The sequence below is a fragment of the Phyllostomus hastatus genome, unplaced genomic scaffold, assembly GCF_019186645.2.
Source record: "Phyllostomus hastatus isolate PE091 unplaced genomic scaffold, TTU_PhHast_1.1 phas_contig_58, whole genome shotgun sequence".
In the NCBI taxonomy this organism is placed as follows: Eukaryota; Metazoa; Chordata; class Mammalia; order Chiroptera; family Phyllostomidae; genus Phyllostomus; species Phyllostomus hastatus.
This window is the reverse complement of record NW_025333916.1, coordinates 16,327,624-16,345,564: the sequence shown is the minus strand read 5'-3', so window position 1 is coordinate 16,345,564 and position 17,941 is coordinate 16,327,624. Positions and strand designations below refer to the sequence as shown.

The 17,941-nt window shown below is 35.5% G+C and overlaps 1 protein-coding gene across 9 annotated transcripts in view; it reads right to left on the bottom strand.

Annotated features, from left to right (window-relative positions):
- SSBP2 (single stranded DNA binding protein 2) overlaps window positions 1-17,941 on the bottom strand; it is a 249,537-nt gene that overhangs the window by 23,078 nt on the left and 208,518 nt on the right. For 5 of the 9 annotated variants that reach the window (XM_045848151.1, XM_045848145.1, XM_045848150.1 and 2 more), the window contains 3 exons: window positions 16,873-16,921; window positions 3,644-3,679; window positions 1,663-1,717 (listed from right to left, as the gene is read on the bottom strand). In XM_045848151.1, the coding sequence (XP_045704107.1) occupies window positions 1,663-1,717; window positions 3,644-3,679; window positions 16,873-16,921 (140 nt within the window). Of the gene's footprint in view, window positions 1-1,662; window positions 1,718-3,643; window positions 3,680-4,439; window positions 4,482-16,872; window positions 16,922-17,941 lie in introns of all 9 variants that reach the window. The other 4 variants (XM_045848146.1, XM_045848149.1, XM_045848143.1 and 1 more) reach the window with 1 other exon arrangement.

Sequence of the window (17,941 nt, the reverse complement as noted above, 5' to 3'; positions counted from 1 at the left end):
TTGTGTTTCTCAAAAAAAACTTTCTTTTAGTATTGTAGTGAAGTGTTTATTAATCACAAGCCACCTTCATAAATACCTTCAGCAAAGAGAAATGCAAATGTGGGCAAGATGTTCAATTCATGTAATTACATCTTCAATGAATTTTGTTTCGCTTCAATAAAGATGCTCTGAGGACAGAGATCTATGAAATATTTATGATATATTTCAAAGAGTTAGGGAAGCAAAGTAAAATTTACATTAATTCTTAAATTTATGCCTTTTCTAAATTAGAAAGATTCAAAACTTAAACATCATGATTTATTGGTATAATTAATGATATTTAATTTCAAGCTTCCATATATCTTAGACTTAAATAAACCAGTTAAAAACATGAATTTAACAGTGCAACAGTATTAAAATTTTTTCTAAATATAAAATTTCCCATCTATTTCATTACCCAGAGGTTATCATTGGTAAAGTTTTAGCTTATTTTATTGTTTTAGTCAATATTTAAAATATTGAACCCTGGCTGGCATAGCTCAGTGGATTGAGCATGGGCTGCGAACCAAAGTGTCACAGGTTTGATTCCCAGTCAGGGTACATGCCTGGGTTGCAGGCCATGACCCCCAGCAACCACACATTGATGTTTCTCTCTCTCTCTCTTTCTCCCTCCCTTCCCTCTCTAAAAAATAAATAAATAAAATCTTTAAAAAATATTGAATACAATTCTGATCATGTTGTATTGAATTATGAATATTTATTCTCCATGTAATGAAACATTCTTTCATAATAATTTAAATGTTTACATTATATTGTATAAATATTAGTTTGCTTCACTACAATTAGATTTGGTATGAAAGTTGTGTCTACTGTCTCACTACTGACTATAATGAATGAGCACTTCTTTACGTAAATCTTAGACTGTTCCCCAACCATTTCCAGTAGTAGGATTATACTCCAGTGGTAGAGACTTTTCATGGCTCTTGACACATGCTGCCAGAGCACTTCGTAAAAGAGTTGTGCCAATGTAAACAGCCACCACCGCCACCACTGGGGTCCTCAAGACACCATACACTTAAATGGTCTGTATTAAAGTTTCAACAAGAAAGGATAGAGCTATTTAAAATAGTTGTATTAAATGACTACAGGAATACTGAGGTATTTTAGTTTAGAAAATTAAAAACTTTTTTCCATACTACATAGTGGATCTATTAGCTAACTAATAAATACCTATAGATGTGTAGGGTAAATAATATTGTAGGCACGTCTACATCAATCTTACCAAGATGACAGATTCCTGAGTTTGATTTGTTATATTAAACCAAATGGATCCATGCATTTTATGTGTTACTTATGCACAATTTTTCTAAATTGTGAGGTTTGGATCTTTTCCGCAGTCTCGGGGAATCTTTTAGTCAAATAAATTATTGGGAAATTCAAAGAGATCAACACAATTTGGATCCTGACTATATGTTATCTGCATAGAATTTTAGCAGAAATTTTCTAAATGCTTAAAGTAACTGGATAGTAGTAATTTAAGAACACCATTTCTTCCTACTTGCTGCCTCTGCTTGCTGCATCCATCAATGAGACAATGAATACGATGAACTTTCAGAACAATTTCTCAATTTTGTGATTTTATTCTAAAAATGAAATGCCAATGGGCCAGTTAGAGTACAATACCTGCTGGACTAGGCATGATGGGTGTTCCTGGAGGCCCTCCACCTCCCGGAGGACCCTAAACAAGGACACAGAATTTCAGTAAAAATTAGGCATTTCACTAAACAATATAAGGGGGGAAAAGTTAGACATTATAATAATCCAATTTGAAAATAACAGAGGAAATTTATTTTCTCCATAATTTATGTTCTTTGAATGCACAATCATTTCAATGTTATGTTAAATATAATTTAGCTTAAATATGCTGAGATGATTTTGACAAGTCCCCCCAAACAATGAGCCTGTAACACTGATTTATTACTCATGACTTAATCTCGCAGGTATAATGAGGTTGAGAAGAAACTATTTAATAAGGTCTTACAAGTCCATAAAAGAGAAATAATTTATATGTATTTGAGATTTACTTTATTGTAATTTTCTTTCCTTTTGTATCAGTGGATTCAATAGAAAACTAAAAACCAAAAAATATTTAAATGTTTACAGAATACATTGATTCTATTTCTTTCTTCTTTCAGTACCAGTTGCAAAACCTCTGGAGCATTGTACCTTCATCCATCCCATCCATTAGAAATGAGGGGCAACGTTGACTAATGCTGTGGGTTACTAAGGCTGAAGCTACACAATCAGCCTGAAATGGAGATTAGGTAATTCTAAAATTATTCAGTAATCTTAGAAAACCAAAATGAATAATTCAGGTAATGGGTTTTAGAACTTCTCAGATGTACAGTGATAGAAATAACTATTATGGGGCTAAAGTTTCACTTCATTCTGAGTTTGTAAGCATAGTTGACTTCATTATGTCGACTTCATAGATGTTCATTCAAATAAACATCTGCAATTTCATAAAACTATATATCAGGCTTATTCTTAAGTGACTTTAAGAAAAAATAGGTTTTACCCAAATTTTCTTATTTTCATTTTTGTTTCCTAAAAAATGTGAAAAAAATGAGACTTTCTTAGTGTGTATAACTTAAGGAAACATTGAACATTAAGTTCACAGGTCCAAAGCAGTGTATGCCTTTCACTATGCTCATGAAACACTGTTTTCATGGAGGGTAAAGTGCCCATTGATATTCATAAGTATTTCTTTTTTCCTATTCCGGTTAGCTACCACCTCTGAAAATTTTGTCAGAAAAGATTTTCCTTTTTACCATTTTATCCTTGCTTCTCTGTTAGGCATTTCCACTTAAATATAGGTGAGGCAAAGGTAGGTTTACAATCGGAAACCTACCATATGGAAAATAATACAATAATTAATAAATAATAATATAAGAATAAACTGTGTTTCACAAACTCACAACCATAAAACCTGCTTTTGTTCCACTCTATACTATAACAAATTGTGTTCTCTGATGGCTTTGAGAGGCAGCAAGGATTATAATGTAATGATGTGTAAAAGGTCATTTGCAAACTCATGTAAAATCTGCTAATATGACTTCAGGAACATATAAATTATCGAAAAAATTTAACATGTACTAAATAATGGTAAGAATAAAAATAAGTGTTTTCAATTTCTAAGAATAAAAGTATAACTAAAAAGAAATGCCCTCTCATTACTAGTCATTATCCTGCTATCTGATTCTCTCTGTGACTGGGAGAGTTTAATGTCTTCTTAGACTCTGTGTGGCGAGTGGAAAAGTAGGGTGTAGATTATTCTCCCGAAGAACTGCAAATTCAGGCATATCGTTGTGTAACTGGGGATGGTTTTCTTCATGATTGGACAGAGTGCATTGTATTGGTTTACAGAAACACATGCTAAAGTAAGACACAGTACTCTGGGTACTCTTAGCCAGATTGGTAAGTGTCTCACTAATGAACATCAACATATGTACTGTGGTTGGCAGACGAAACAACTCAATACAAATCAGATATTCACTTCTTGGCCAATACACAGGGGTTCTTCTTAACATCTGGACAACTATTTCAATGCCCAAATAAAATGTAACATCAATTCTTATGAGCAAAGAAGCCCAAATGTACTTACTACATAATTCCCAGGAGATGCTGAGGAGTATGGTATCTGGAACATTAACAGGACAAAAAAAATTTTTTAATTTGTGTGGCAGTACAGAAAATGACTAAAATGAATCTTTCTAACTTTTATCAATTTTTAAAATGTATCACAAAGGATAGTAAAGAATAAAGGCATTTTTATCTATGTGCTAGAAAACTGAAAAAATGCAATATTATATTGAATTTACAAAAAGAGAAGACTTTAGTCAAGAGGAACTTAGACAGAATTACAGCTAGCTTTAAGTTATATTGGTTTCAGGTCAGTTGTACTCACTGCTCGATACTAATGGCACTTACCCTGTAATAACAAAGATAGATATTCGTGCAGCTCAAAACCAGAAACCAGAGTTTTTCAAATTAGTAGCCTTAAGAGATGCAACTTCTAATTTATGTGCATTCTGAGACACTTTATTTTTTTTTAAAGACAGGTATCAGAGGACTACATTCATTCAATACTTGATATATAGACCTCATCTTTTCCCCTTTCCTTTCTAATTAACTACTAGAAAATGATATAATAAATTCATATGATTTTGTTAATATAATTGTCCAAAGACTGCTAATTCTGGGCAACAAATTCCCTCTTTCCTTTCAAATCAAGCTCTTAACCAAGTTCTTTTCTAGAGACTAGAACACATTAATACAACATTGTTATGATAGTTTTAAAAATAAAAACTGGAAAACAGGTATAAAAGTAAGCCCCTTGAGTGTCAGTATTTAACTTAAATCCAAATATTTTCTTTCTTCACACAAGCTGACTCGCTCACCTGAAGATTCTGAACATCCAGAAGAGATACTTTTGCCATATTCTAAAAAAAGCCAATAAAGCCAATAAATTTCTATCTTCTTGCAGTCCAGAGGGCCAGGGCCAGAACAGGACATTTAGAGCAGTGAGAAGATTACAGTGCCTGTACCTGTAACTCTCCTCCCCCCCAACACCTTCCATGTAATTAAACATGAAAACGATATGCAACCATAAAGTAAACAGAAGGAAGTATAACAAAGCTATGGTTTTCCATGGGTAAATAAGTCTTTGATTAGGGAAATCTTTAATACTGTAATTTGAAAATTCTATCCTCATTGATTGGTGATCTTGATTTGGCTTCAGCACAGAGCACATGTGCCTGAGGCCCTGGATTGGTGTGCCTGTGGGTAGCTTGGCACTGCAGATGGCCATTCCCAGAGTGCCCTGAGTCCCCAGTGATGAAGATGACTTCCACTGTGAGTACTGGTCAGTAAATATTTACTCAACTCGGTGAATGAAGACAACTTTGCTCTCATGGGCCCCTTGGAGTTCATGATCTAACATCCATCCTGGGCTTTGTATTATTTTAAACTTGTGCATCTGCCCTTTCCAAATGATCAATTTATCCATTGGATCCAATATTTATCTCCTTATAACTGGCTCCAGTTCCTCCGCCTCTCTCTATTGTCTACCATCATTCCTAAGCAACTTTAAAATTTACTCTAACCAACCACCACCCTTTAGACCTTTGGAATTCTATACTTCACTGCCTTCCTTACTTTACAATACACTTCCTTCTCTTCCTTTTATGAGTATGACCACATCCTGAACTCTTTACACAAAGATCTAAACAATTCCATTGCCTGATATTCTTCTTATTCCTCATGATGCACAAAAAATCACTCTATTTCAAGCAAAATCTTATCCATCACAATTCCTCCATGTTTACTCAGTCCATTTTTCCCTGTTTCCTACTAAATTACCTCTGCTCCTTTCCCATGCCACTGACAGCATTCTATTTCTTTCTCCAATATCTTAAATTCATTATCCTAGAGCCTACTCTGTTAATTTCCACCTTGTTGATCACTCTCTAGCTACCTTTTCTGTTTTATAGTAGGGATTTCCTGTAGAGAAACACAAAACAAGCTTGAGAAGGTCCAACACATAATCATGTTATCCAGCTTCAACCTACTATTCACGAATATGTGGCAGCATTTTGGCTCAACCCTTAGGGAAGCCCTGAGGCATCCCACAGTGTGCCAGTAAATCCTGCAAACTCATGAGAGGAAAAGGCCCACTTTGTACACAATTTCTGTGGTGTAAATATTTCCTCATAGCAGATTACAAAGTACCAATGATTTAACAGTCAGTTCGAAAAATTCCCGAACATTTAACAATTGACTTTTGTGAGTGCACTCTCATGATGACTATACCATCCTGAGTTCATATCTTGCCCTTTTGTCATACATTAAAGGCATCAAATTCTTGCTCTGCTTTCATTACCTCCATACTTTGTTATTTATAGAGTTAAATCGTTACCCATTCATCTCAGGTAGAAAAAAGTACCTGTTTGTTTCCAAAGCTAGCCCCTCCCAATCATCTTGTTTGTCCTAAGTCCTTACTCCTTTTATGTTTTTAATTTCTCCCTCTCCACAGGTCCTTCAAATATAGTTAAATATAATAAACTTTTAAAAATACTTTAAAAAATTTATCTCATCTAGTTCAACTTACTTCCATTTTTGCCCTGTTAAAGCTTTTTAATCTTGGCTCATACTCACTGTTTCTACTTAATATTCCTTGATGCCCTCATTAAAAGAAGCACTCCTACCCTTGTACCCTAATGAACCTGCGTTCTTGAAGGTTAATAATAATAATAACATAAATAAGTGTTTTAATTTCTAAGAATGAAAACAAAACTAAAAAATCCCCCCTAGTATGAGAGACATAAAATATGACAATGTAGGGAGAAGTATTACGTGGGTATAGAAGACGTATTTGAACTGGGCAGCTGAGACTTACAGATAGTGAGTGGGTAACCACCAGAAAGACAAAGAACAGTACTATAGGAAGGGAAGGAAGAAAAGAAGGAAGAAAAGAAAGGGAAGGAAATAGTTTATTAAGGAAATGATTATGTGATTTTATACAGCTGCTGCAGTGTGGGACTTTTAGGGGCTGTAATAAGTGTTGAGGTTTAGGGTAGACTGTGAATGAATTTAAGCTGTAGGAAATAAAGAGATCAGATTTTAGAGAGACAAGTTGAATTTTATGTTTCAGTAAAACAGATAACTCTAGAGGTATCACGGAATATGAATACAAGTTAGGAGATTATTGTAAAAAGTCTAGATAAGAGATGATAAAGAGGGTTTTATACAATGTCAATTAAGATAAGTAGGAGGAGGAGAATTTGAGAGACTTTTGGCAAATATACTAGGCAGGGCTTGGTGACAAACTGGGTGAGGCAGATGAGGAAAGGAAAAAATTATGGTGATTCCTAGGTTCCCAATTTAGTGAGGGGTAGATGATGGTGCTACTGATTTATAAACAGGGAATTCCGGAATAGAGACAAGACTGAAGAAATGTCTGGCATGTTGAATTTGAAGGCACTAGCAGACACTGAGGCAGATGTGATCAGCAGGTATTTAGAGATATAGGTCTAGAACTCATCAGAAATGAGGACTAGTGCTACAACTTCAATTGAATAAATATCCCTTTTGTGTTGGGCACAGTACTTGATCTAGGATTCAGTTAGATATTTTGATATTTTAAATCACATAAAAATGTTAAAATGAAAAAAAACCTCAGAGTTGAAATTAGAAAGCATTACCAAATGAGAAAGGGTGAATGTGGCTAAAGGAAAATCAGGAGAAAATATCTCACAAAAGTTAAGCAAGTTAGAGTTTTACGAGGCAGGGAGTGTGTGCGGCTTGGCAAGGAAAGGTCTACACTGGGCTCATCCTCGAGTTCTGTCAGGCTCAAGTCTTTCAGCTTTTCTGAGACACATATAAGGATACAGTACACAGTGAAATAAGTTAATACAATCATAAAAATAAAGAAAGGTTTCTAAAATGAAAAATAAACTAACAGATATTTAAAACAAAACCAAAGTGTCAAATATTTCAGAAGACAGGTGTAATTGAAAACAGTAAAAAAGTCATTGTGCTTGGTTGGCAAATAGGTCACAAGTAACCTTTAGAATAGGACTTTCATGGGAATTGAAACTGTTGAGAAGTCAATTCAGTAAATATTTATCACCTGCTGTGTTTCAGGCACTGTACTACATACAGTAATGAAAAAGACAGAAAGGCCAAGGAATTCACAGTCCAGTAGAATGGTGGTGAGAAAGTGGACGTACAAGAGACAAGGGATGGTGTTCTGAGACTGAGGAAAGGTAGAGAGCAGTTTTCTGTCAGCTACCCCTTCCTAACTCTGGAGGATTGGAAGACTAGGGGTTTAAAAATGTCTTGGGATTTTGTTCATTGGAGCGTTGTTAGAGGAACATTCTAGTCAATGGAAAGAAATAGACTGGAGACTCCTTTGGGAGAATCAATGAGCAAGATATAAAGAGAATACATAAAAGGGTTAGCATTGAAAAAAAACATTTCTTTTTCTGAGACAAGAAAAAAGAAAGATGGCTAAAGGTCTGATAATATTGGAGGTGAAGGGTAGAATTTAAAGAAATTTGAGTCTCACGGTCTTATTTTTTCCTCTGTAAAATACAAGACAATTTTAGCTGATAGGGAAGGGGCCAAGGATAAGGACAGCAGAAAAGGTAACTGAGTTAAGAAAGAATAAAAAAATTGCTGATCAAACATCATGAGGACTCAGCAGAAGCTGAATGTTATAGATTTAAATGATCACATGATGTGTAAAGTACAGTTACAGAAATATGCATTAGGCATCGTGGAAAAACTGAAGATGTGTTCTATAAATAATTCAAATGTAACATTCCAAAACGAAAGCTCACTGTCTACCCTCGAAGCCTCCATCTTCTACTGTGTTTCTACTCAGTCTGTGTTATTCTTAGTCTTCCTGATACTGGATGCAAACATTTGAAGCCACTTTCAACCTCTTCCTTCTCTTTATCCCCAAATCCAACAGGCCACCAAGTATTTTTTATTTCATTTGTGAAACGTATCTGCACCTTTCCTTTTGTCACCACTCTGCCTCAGGGTCTGATAATGTTTTATAAGGTCTATTACCATAATCTCCTAATTTTGTTTCCTTATTGGATCTATTTTATATACCATCTTTTTAAGACACACCTTCCTTCCACATAGATGATAAATTACAGATTTATCAAACATTCAAAGCCCTATATACATTTACTTTTTTCAGTTTTTATTACCCTTTATGCAATAATCACAAGCAATTCCTAATCTATCCTTCCTAATACCCTAATAATTATTCCTCAAACTCTTCTTGCATTTCTCCTCTTTATATTTGCCCAAGCTTTTCCCCAACTCCAGTGTCCAGGTTCTCCCTAATGTAAGTAATCTCTTTCCTCCATGCCTCCCATACTCAATACAAAATATCCATTAATATGCAATGAATGAGCCCTGGCTGGGCACAGTGGATTGAGTGCCAGCCTGAGAACCAAAGGGTCACTGGTTTGATTCCCAGTCGGGGCATATGCTTGGGTTGTGGGCTGGGTCCCCAGTGGGGGTGCATGAGAGGCAACCACACATCAATGTTTTTCTCCCTCTCCTTCTTCCTCCCTTCCCCTCTATTAATACATACATATATACATACACACATACATATATAAATACACACATAAATAAAATCTTTAAATAAACATGTTGTGAATGTTCAAAAAATATGCAATGAAAGAGTAACTAGATTTTTTTAATGATTAGTAATATTTACCTATGTAGCTTTCTTCAATTCAGATGTTTAATACTTTATAAGCAGTGGTTTACTAGAAGTCAGGGAGGGCAACTTCAAGACATTATCAGTGTCACTATATAGTTGAAAATATTCTATTATTTTTTAGTTTTTTTTTTTCTAAAGGAGCATCTATATGCACAGAGCAGAACCTATCTGGAGTAGGGTATATGTATTCACTTAGGCTTAATCACTGTAATAGAAGTTCACTTTTCTCCCTTAAAGGAGCTTCCGTTTTCTTTTATGTCAAACTGGTGAGCTGACTACTGCAACGCTATGTTGAACATTTGTTGTTGTGTTTATCCCTTCTGCTAACAATTCCTTGAATTTTCTTTGGTGAACCATATTTCCTTTCTTTTTCCATGTTGTTTAAATGGGGCTCAGAAAGTGGTCACATGACCTTGGTTTGGCTGATACATCATTGTACACTCTGGTCACAGCTAGTTTATGAATGAGCATACAATCAAGCTAAGCAATTCCAGTTCAGCTAGTTATTCCCACTACCTGCACTTAACTGATAGAGAGTCATGCTCTTTGGGCTCAACTGGGAGCTTTGAGGATATAAATCGGGAGCTTCATGCAGACTTCTTGCCATGACAAGGGGAACAAAGGTAAGCAATGAATAGAGACTGGGTCTTGATGACATTATTTGAATCCTTGGAAGCAAGTATGCCCAAAAGCAAATTTATAACTGGACTTTTCAGATACATGATCCAGTAATATTGAACCCAGTTTGAATGCTTTTCTGTACCTTCTAATTACAAGTGCTTCCAAAGATAATTAGGATATATTCAATAAAAGTGCTTGCTATGTAATGATTAGAATTTGCTGTATAGCTAGACTCAAGTACATGTAGTAACTTGTAAAAAATATAAAAAAGGAAAATTAATTCGTGAGTTGTGAATAAACTTCCAAATAAGATGGGGCCAATACTAGAATGCTCAGATTAAAGAAAGTTAAAATTCAAAATCATAATTTTATTTCAAATTAAAAACAAGAATTTTCCTTAAAATCTTTCTCATACTGCCAATGTAAAAGGGTGCCAAAACATTTTTGATCAAAACACTTTTACAAGAGAAAACTCTGGATAAAGATTAAGTAAATAAATACATTGTGGATAATGGTGGGCAGAGTACTCACCTTCAGAGAAATCACAAACTTAGAAGTAGAAAATCTAGAATAAATTCTGCTGTACTGGATTGAAAATGAAACATTGGTGTGCACTCACAGTTTTAACATACATGTATAGATAGATACAGAAAGATACAGTTGTGTGTGGGTGTGCATATATACATACATCTGTATCCTAGTTGTGTTGGCTGAGAAGGTATAGAAGCAGACATTAGTCTGATGGATTCTAAATACCACTCCCCACTAAAATGAACCAGGGCTCCTTAAAAAAATGGCTGTTTCCAGGGCTAAGGCTAGGAAAATTTAAGATGCTCAAAGGATAAAGGAGACATATCAAACGTACTAGTGATCCAACTTGAAGAGGTTCCTACTGAGAAAATCTGGAATAATTTTAGGATCAAAAAACCTACTGAATAAAATAAGAATCCATGAGTACATCTGATATGAATGAATGAATGAATGAATGAGAGAGACAGAAAAACTCTGTTATAATAGAAAGTGAATCAGCAAGTGATAAAGAAAAGACAGAATTAGTAAATAGCCATTTGGCAACCAATGTAGTAAAACAACGGTTCAGACAAGAATTATCAGTGGATAAAAAAGTAGCAGATGAAGTATTAGGAATAAGAGGACACTTACTGTAGTTTGAAAGTATGCCTCTGCAAGTTAATAATTACAGAGGGAAGAATTAATTTTACAGGACAGGAACCTGATTGGCACCATTGGAACTAAGTGATCAAAGTTAACATTACACATAAGGGGACGAATCACCATCATCTGCCTCCTGAAAGCATGCACTGAGAAAAACACAAAATTACTTCTGTGGCATTTCTGCCAATTATGCATAACCTGAATCTCATCATAAGGGAACATCAGACAAAACTAAATTATAGGACATTCTGCAAAATAAATTGGCTTGCATTCAACAAAACTGCAAGGGTAGGAGAGACAAGGAAAAATTGAGGAACTGTTTCAGATTAAAGGAGACAAAGAAACATGACAGATGAATGTGACAAGTGAACTGGGGTTTTATTCTGTTATGAAGGATGTTGTGGGGACAATTGGTGAGATCTGAATAGGACTGCAGATTAGAAAATACCACAACATCTATGTTATTTTTTCTTACTTTGATCCTTACACTGTGTTTATGAAAGGTAGTGTCTTTGTTTTTAGGAAACACACACTGAAGAGTTTGGGGATAAAGGGCCATCATGTCTCCAGTTTAAGTATAATTCAAATAGTTCAGGAAAATATGTACAAGCAGAGAGAGGAAGTCATGAAGCAAATGTGGCAAATCTTAAACACTTGGCAACCTGGGTGAAGGGTATGTGGGATCTCTTTCTACTCTTCTTGCAATTGTTCTATAAATCTGAAGTTAATTCAATATAATCATTTAAAAGTAGAAAGTAGTATGTAAAACATATTTGAAAACAGCAAAACAAAACAAATGACCACTTTAACATGCTTCCCTGAGGTACCACAGACTTCCAGTACTGGTACAAAGTGAAGTGTTAGTAAATATGGACAAGAAGTCTAAGAAATCTGAAATTCAAAATATTATAGATGAGTTCTCACTACTATAATCAATGGTAGTTAGGAAAAAAGTCCCTCTTTAATACTTTTTGCTTGTTTCATGCAAACTCTATGTTTTTGCTAGAATGTTATCAGTTTTCTATGATTTTTTTCTTGTTTTCATAAAAAATCTTTTTCAGAGTAATGTTTTTCCTTTCTGTGCTCTGGATGATGATCCCTTTCACTTTCTGGGCTGAAGAATGTAGGTCTTCCCCTATTTCCTTCTCCATTCAAAATTTAAAAAAATTCAATTTTATTGTTTATGCTATTACAGTCGTCCTAATTTTTCCCCATTTCCCCCCTCCAACTAGACCCCCCACTCCCTCAGGCAGTCCCTGCACTGTTGTCCCTGTCCGCGGATCATGCATATATGTCCTTTGGCTACTATATTCCCTATGCTGTACTTTACATCACCATGACTATTCTGTAGCTACCTATTTGTACTTCTTAATCCCTTCATTTTTTTTTCCCCATTGTCCCCAACCCCATCCCATCTGGCAACCATCAGAATATTCTCTTTATCTATGAATCTGTTTCTCTTCTGCTTGCTTATTTATTTTTTTAGGTTTAATTGTTGATAGGTGAGTATTTGTTGCCATTTTGTTGTTCATACTTTTATCTTCTTCTTAAAGAAGACCCATTAACATTTCATATAATTCTGGTTTAGTGGTGATGAACTCCTTTAGCTTTTTCTTGTCTGGAAAGATCTTTATCTGCCTTCAGAGTTTAAGTGATAGCTTTGTTGGGTAAAGTAATTTTGGTTGCAGGTCCTTGCTTTTCACTACTTTGAATACTTCTTGCCAGTCCCTTCTACTGTGCAAAGTTTCTTTTGAGAAATCAGCTGACAGTCTTATGGGCACTCCGTTGTAGGTAACTAACTGCTTTTCTCTTGCTGGTTTTAAGATTCTCTTTTTGTCTTTAACCTTTCACATTTTAACTATGATGTGTCTTGGTGTGTTTCTCTTTGGGTTCATCTTATTGAGGACTCTGTGCTTCCTGGACTTGTATGTCTATTTCCTTCACAGAGTTAGGTAAGTTTTTTGTCATTATTTTTTAAATAGGTTTTCAATTTCTTTCTCTCTCTCTTCCCCATCTGGCACCCCTATGATGTGAATGGTTGGTATGCCTGAAGTTGTCCCAGAGGCTCCGTACACTATCCTCATTTTTAAATTTTTTTCTCTTGCTGTTCTTTTTTAAAATTTTATTTTAATCATTGTTCAAATACAGTTTTCTCCTTTTTACTCCCAATCCCGCCCCCCTCCCGCCCCTCCCCACTTCCCTCCCATTGCCACCCTCCCCTTAGTTTTTGACCATGTGTCCTTTAAGTTTGTTCCCGTGAACCCTTCCCGATGTCCCCTGAAATTCCCTCTACTCTCCCCTTCTCTTGCTGTTCTGATTGGTTATTTTATGCTTCCTTATATTCCAAATCACTGACTTGATTCTTGGCTTCATTCACTTTACTGTTGATTTCCTGTAAATTGTTCTTTATTTCGATTAGTGTATCCTTTGTTCTGACTGCACATTTTTCATGCTGCTGAGGTCCTCACTAAGTTCACTGAGCATCTTTATAAGCAGTGTTGTGTTTTGAACTCTGCATCTAGTAGATTGCTTATCTTCATTTTGTTTAGTTCTTTTTTAGGAGTTTTGTTCTGTTCTTTCATTTGGGCCATGTTTCTTTGTCTCTTCATTTTGGAAGCCTCTTTGTATTTGTTTATAAGTATTACTGCTGCTATGTCCCCCAGTATTGATAAATTGGCCTAATGTACTCGGTATCCTGTAGGGTCCATTGGCACCATATCTCCTGTTACCCAAGCTGGGTACTCAAGGTATGCTCATCATGTGGGCTGTGTACATCCTCCTGTTATAGTTGAGACTTGATTGCTGCTGGTATGTCCAAGGTCAGCCACTGCCTGTCTTTTGTTCAGGGTCACACAGGATACAAGCTACAAAGCAATCTGCAGATGGCTGCTACTTGTTCTGGGCTTGGAGGTGCCTGGTGAGGCCAAACTGTGAACCAAAGCCAGCTGCTGCTTGTTTGATAGAACTCAGGAAAATTTGAAGCAAGGGCCAAGACAAGACACTTGTAGGGAAAGCCACTGGAAACAGCTTTGTTGGGCCTGAAAGTGGGTGGGGTTGGGCCTCAGGAAATCACCAGGGTGTGGCAAACAGTGTGATCCAGGCTGATGGAGTCTCAGATATGGAGACTGGGGGCTCTGTGGGGGGAGGGCTCAGAAAAGGAACAATGGCTTCTTCCAGCACTTCTTCTGGGAGGAAGCTGCACCCCAACTCTTGCACCGATGCCAGACAATTCGATTCCTCCCCATATGTCTCTGATGCCTTTCAGTCTGCTGCCCTGCACTGGAGCTCAGAGGGGGTGAGTCCAAGTAAGTCTGTGCACAGGCCCTTTAAGAGGAACTGCCTGAGAGAGTTAAGTACAGAGTCTTTACTTAAATCCTAGAGGTTCCTGTCTTCCATAATCTTAATCCCTGCTGGTTTTTATAGCCAGAAGTTATGGAGACTTTTTTTCTGGCACTGGAATCCTGGGAAGGAGGGTCCCGGTATGGGGATGGGACCCCTTGCTGCTGAGATATCCCTCCTGATTTTAATCTACCAAGTGTGGGTGTGGGGCCAGCACATTCTGTTTTTCCACCCCTCCTTCTAGTCTCAGTGTGGTTTCCTCTTTAATTCCATAGTTGTAGGACTTCCATCAGCTAAATTTTTGGTGGTTCTGAAAGATATTTATTTTATATTTTAGTTATAATTGTGATGTGGTTGTGTGAGGAGGCAAATTGGGTTTCCTATTCCCATTTTTTTGAGGGAGGGACTGTACCTACCTATGGTACATATTAACAGAAGAGACTGTTTCACATCCAATATTTTGCCACATGTGTGCTGGGCAAATGCTTAATTTTAGACTGATCATAGGATAGCAAGTTTGATGTGCACAGCTCCTACTGTAATTCCTAGTGTTTCCCAGGGTCTAAAATAGCAGAGCTGCTGATATGATACAGCACATTCTCCTATCCACAGTACCTGGCTCTATGAATCCTGAAGAGATGAGTACCCAAAACTAAAAATCATCAGAATGCAAAACTCATTTCTCATCTCTGCATCTTACAGTATAGACCTTAGGTACTATGTATCATTCTCAGTATCAAATCCTGTCCATTTTTTTCAATTGCTTTTGGGGGTTAATAGTTTCCAGATGAGAGTATAAAAGGAGGTACTGCTAGAGGTAGGCAGTGGTGGGTATGAATTGCACTGTGGCTACTCACAATGGGCAGAGGAAGGTGGCTGCCAAGGTGACAGTGAGGAAGAAGAGAAAAGTTTTCATGCTTCTAGGTGGGAAGACTTACATAGTTAAGGTGGACCATCAACCGTGCTTTTTAATCTGGTTTCATCAGACATGCAGATAATATAAGTTGTTTTTAGACTCTAGCAACAGGAAGATTGTCAGAGTTTTCAGAGTTATAAATTTCTTTTTAATGTACATTTATGGATACTTTAATGAAGAGTGAAAGTTCTGTATATTGAGCTGGTAGTCAGATGCCATTTTAAAGTGAAATCTTGAATGAATTTGAAAGTCATACAGCAAAAAGCAAAGAGAAATGTGAATTATTCAAAAACATATAAGGAAATTAAAAGAATTTTGGAGGAACAAAGATGTTCACATTATAACATAATCTGACAAAACAGTATCTTAGAAAGATTTGTTAAGGTTAAGTAGTTCACTGAAGAGCCAAATGGAAGCAACATCATCATTCCCTCTGCCACAAACAATTTTATTTAATTAGCAAGTATCATAGCTCTTGAAACTAACATGGAGGGAGGTAATATAAATTAGTTTTTCTCCCTAAAAATACGGCAATTACTTAATTGAGAAGAAAGTGATTTCTAATTTAGAATAGCAATGTATTTAGGTTGATTTTTCTGTATGCAACACAATGCCACTTTAAATTTTCTTGAAGTTTAAATTCCTTATACACTGATCAGTTTCATGCTTATTAGGCACTAAGGCCACTTTTAGCCAATGAGGAAGATATCTCAGTGTGTATCAGCAAAAGGCAATCCCTCTGGGCAGGTATTCATAGACTTCTCAAGCTGTATTTCAGCCCCCTACTGACTCCCTTGATTCAGGCACCTTTGTGCAGTGCATGCACTACACTTCTGTACACAGTGAACCTCTCTCACATATTGAAGAACACAAGATTTCAAAGTCAAGAAGAAAAAAACCCCTTCAGGATCATTAAATTAAAGTCATATTATTTTTAAGATTATAAACTTAATTTTCAGCCTGTGTATAATTTATGTGACATTATTAAGGCAGAAAAGTATTTGTGCAGTCAAACCACTGCCACAAAACATGTAAGGAAAGTCCCAGAATGTCAGGTACATAGATAGATGTGTGAGGATTGCCATTTAGCTCACAGGCCTTTGTACCTTTCCCTCTCACTGGCTCCCTGGGGCATTGAGAGAACAAACCTAGGTGTAACTCGTGCAGCAAATAAAATCATAATAACCCTGATGGGGATTGGTCTTATCTGAAAACTTAAAGATTATATAGCCATTTTAGAAGATCAAACCATTTTATGACAAATAGAGGTTATTGTAGTATACTTAAATCATGCTGTTCATATTTTGGAAGGTCTGCTAATCTGCAGAGAATGTATGTTTACATTAGACTATGAAGTAAAAAAATTATAATTACAAATATTTAAAAGAATATACATAAGATATATACTTTTGAATGATTACTCTTTTAAAAAAACGGTTAATATAACCAATTGTAGGGCTTTTCAAAGCAACAGACTTTTGTTGATGTTAAAAGCTATAAAGTGCAAAGAAAATTTAAAAATACATATACTCACTGAATTGGCATTTGTTGGGTTTGGCCAAGGTCTACCACCACCTGGACCCCTATAAGACATTATGATAAATGAATTTTAACTTCTGCTTTGAATGTTTCACAATAAGCAGTAAGAAATCATAAAATATTAACATTCATAATGCAGTTACCATGAAGTTCTGTTCAATAATGAAATTACTCTTTATACTTATTTTCACAGCTTTTTAATTCTTAAATGAAAAACATCATTTCACAAAGCAATTTTCTTTCCAAATAAAACTATTTTTAATAAGCGCAGTTTAAGTTTTATATTAAGTTCAGTTACTGTGATAACCACTAAAAGTTGTAATCACCTATAACAAATACATATATAAAAATCATTATAAAAACACACTATTGGAGGAAATTATGAAATAAATACTATAAAGTATAATCTTGTTACATAAGTGTCCACTGAATCTCACTCAAAATAAAATTATTTGTAAAATATCTAATATCTAAAAGTGATTGCTCTAAAAGGTATATAAATTTGCCCTCTTTTTGAAAAATCTCAGACTGTCACACATTACATTATACATTTATATATCAGTCTACCTTTCAGTACTCTTGACTATTTATTAAACAAGGGAATCATAGTTCTTACAAATCTTGGGAAAAATAGGAGGTACCTTACATCAATGTATGTCAATATATTACTTAGTTTTAGGGTAAAGGAGAATGATTTATATTCCACTGCTTAAAAATCAATGCCTAATTAAGTCAGAAAGGTCCCTTGTCTTCATGTTTAGTATTAAGTATACCTGAATAAATATTGCCTGGTAAAGAGCAGACTGCTTTCAGCCAGTTCTCCATAACTAGGGTCACTCAAAATTTCCCTTTCCCTCTAACTGCAGTGAACATTTTTAACTAATAAAAGTCCCCTTGTTCTTATTGTAGGGATCTTAAACCTAAAGTTCTAAATATTAGATAGAGGCTGCCCAAGTTAGCTATATTACCCATATTTACTTGAAATATTTAGAACTGTTTTGTTTTGTTTTGGGATTCTTTGAAAACATAAATAGGAAATGGCATGAAAATTCTGTCCTTGGTCT